The following is a 2154-nucleotide window of genomic DNA, read 5'->3' on the forward strand; positions in this document are numbered from 1 at the left end:
TTGCATTTTGCTATACTATATATTTCCATATCTTAGTATTCTATACGGCAAACGGTTTTTGATTCCACTACATTAATCTCGCGCTATCTATACTCGAAGAAATATCATTATAACAATCTCAAATCTTGTACAAAAAACTAAATCAAGCTGTAACAATCAAAGCGCATCAGTCGATGTGACTCGAACTCGGAATATCATGGATAACGTCAACATTCGATGTGTTTGATCGCACTAAAAGATGCTTATCATTCTTATAATATCCTAAGGAATTATGACCCCAGATGCCAAACACGACACTATCGTAAATTTGATTGATCTAACGACTAATATGTGTCTATCATGTCTATATTGGATTAATATTCGCAAGAACAAGGCTATAATACTATAAAAAGTAATTAGTTAAGTGTATATATATGCAGTATGACTCCCACCGAGATATATTTTTGTTGCACTAGGTACGCACGGCGTTCCTCTCAGCAATTACAGTTTGGGTCATGACCAAAGACGCCGAGGACTCTACGTTGAAACGAGGACGAAGTCTGTGAATTGCTCTGTGTCGGTAAAGAAGAGGAGCTACTCGGCTGAGCATCAATATCTTTTCTTGGTTCCAGCAACGTGATTGAGCTTTGCGCTGATGTCACTGAAGACCTCGGGTGTGTCCGTGTCTGTCTCTCTGGTGTTTTCTGCACGATCTGCATAGGAGATTGGTCTTTGTTGTCTCTGTTAGTATTTATTTTCGCCTGCACGTTGCTGTTTGACGATGATCGGCGTTGATAGTCAGAGATGGAAGATTGTGGTTCCCTTCTTATTTGATCATCTGCTGGAGGTTTGTACAATGTATTTACGATTGGCTGAGATGGGTTGGATCGTCCATCATTTTGGAAGCAGCTGGAAACGTTGTAAATATAGTCACAGGCTTGTAACTCTTCATTGTATGCTTGCTGAAGGCCACACTCCTGAACATAGGCAACGTCATCAGCACATTGAACGAAGCTGGTGCACCTGTCAGGATTGGGGTAAATGGCCATTTTCACACCTGTGCAACTAACGTTGTTTTCCTACGGAAGAATGTTCAGACCAGAAAAGCATTCTCGGTACTAAGACTTATATTCACACAGCTGCGTCGTTTCACTGAATACCAAGCCATTCACACACCTACGTGCGTGTGTCTGACCGTCTGCGCATTGATAAAATAGGCTACAATCCGTTTCATCACTGTACAAACCATCAGGGGTTCCGTTGCAGAAATGTCGTGTCAGTGATTGCTACCTCTTCAGACCCAAAGCCGAGACATTCCTTAACATTCTGTGGATAATCGCAAACAATGTGTTCCTTGTCAAAAACAAGACCATTGTCACAATAATGTACGGATACAGTTCCTATTGACGAGCACTGGTAAAAATACCTACAGTCTTCTAAATGCCTATACCAACCAGGTTCTTTAAAAGAACACGTGAAATTTAAGTAGTTTGGGAAAACAAATTGCCCTCCGTATGCCCTTAATGCTGTGTCAGAGATACCTAGATCACATCCCATGACATTCTCTGATAATCACACCCATGTACTACAGGATTGTACGCTAGACCAGAGACACAATGCAGGAGAAATATCCTTCCTTCATAGCACTGGTAAAATATTCTGCAGTCTCCGTCACTGGGATATAGTCCATCCGGCAAGTCTTGACATGCTCCGGGCACTAGAGATAACTTCTGATAACCCCCAGCATATGGTTGTTGACCAATGTTCTGAGTGTCTCCTGCACCAGCTTGCCTAATTTTGACTGCGTTTATCATATCTGGTTGTGTGATATGTCTAACAGATGTTGGAATCGTCTGTCTATTAGATTGCTGTGGTAATTGACTCGGGTTTGTCTGGGTGTTGGGTTCGGGGGTCAGTTGCCTGGCTAACGATGGCTGGTGCGGTCTATTATTTTGGTTGTCTTGGTTACTTGGTTGATATCGCGAGCTCACTCTTTCATCTGCAGGCCTTGTGGTCTTTACCACTGGCTGGCCATTTGACCTTCTTGGTTGATTGTATGCTGTTGGCTGTGAATCACTACCTTGTTGTTGTTGAGCAGGATATGTAGGACGTGGTAGTCTGTCATTTTCGTCTTTGTTGATTTGGTCTTGTTTGTTGTGAATCAGTTCTTTGAGT

At 42.2% G+C, this 2154-nt stretch overlaps 1 protein-coding gene across 1 annotated transcript in view; it reads right to left on the reverse strand.

Annotated features, from left to right (window-relative positions):
- LOC106812898 overlaps positions 1-2154 on the reverse strand; it is a 20040-nt gene continuing 17886 nt past the window's right edge. The window contains exon 17 of the mRNA XM_014816902.1: positions 1-2104. Within this exon, the coding sequence (XP_014672388.1) occupies positions 1521-2104 (584 nt within the window). The 3' untranslated portion in view covers positions 1-1520. The remainder of the gene's footprint in view (positions 2105-2154) is intronic.

Source organism: Priapulus caudatus, unplaced genomic scaffold (genome assembly GCF_000485595.1).
Source record: "Priapulus caudatus unplaced genomic scaffold, Priapulus_caudatus-5.0.1 Scaffold698, whole genome shotgun sequence".
NCBI lineage: Eukaryota > Metazoa > Priapulida > Priapulimorpha > Priapulimorphida > Priapulidae > Priapulus > Priapulus caudatus.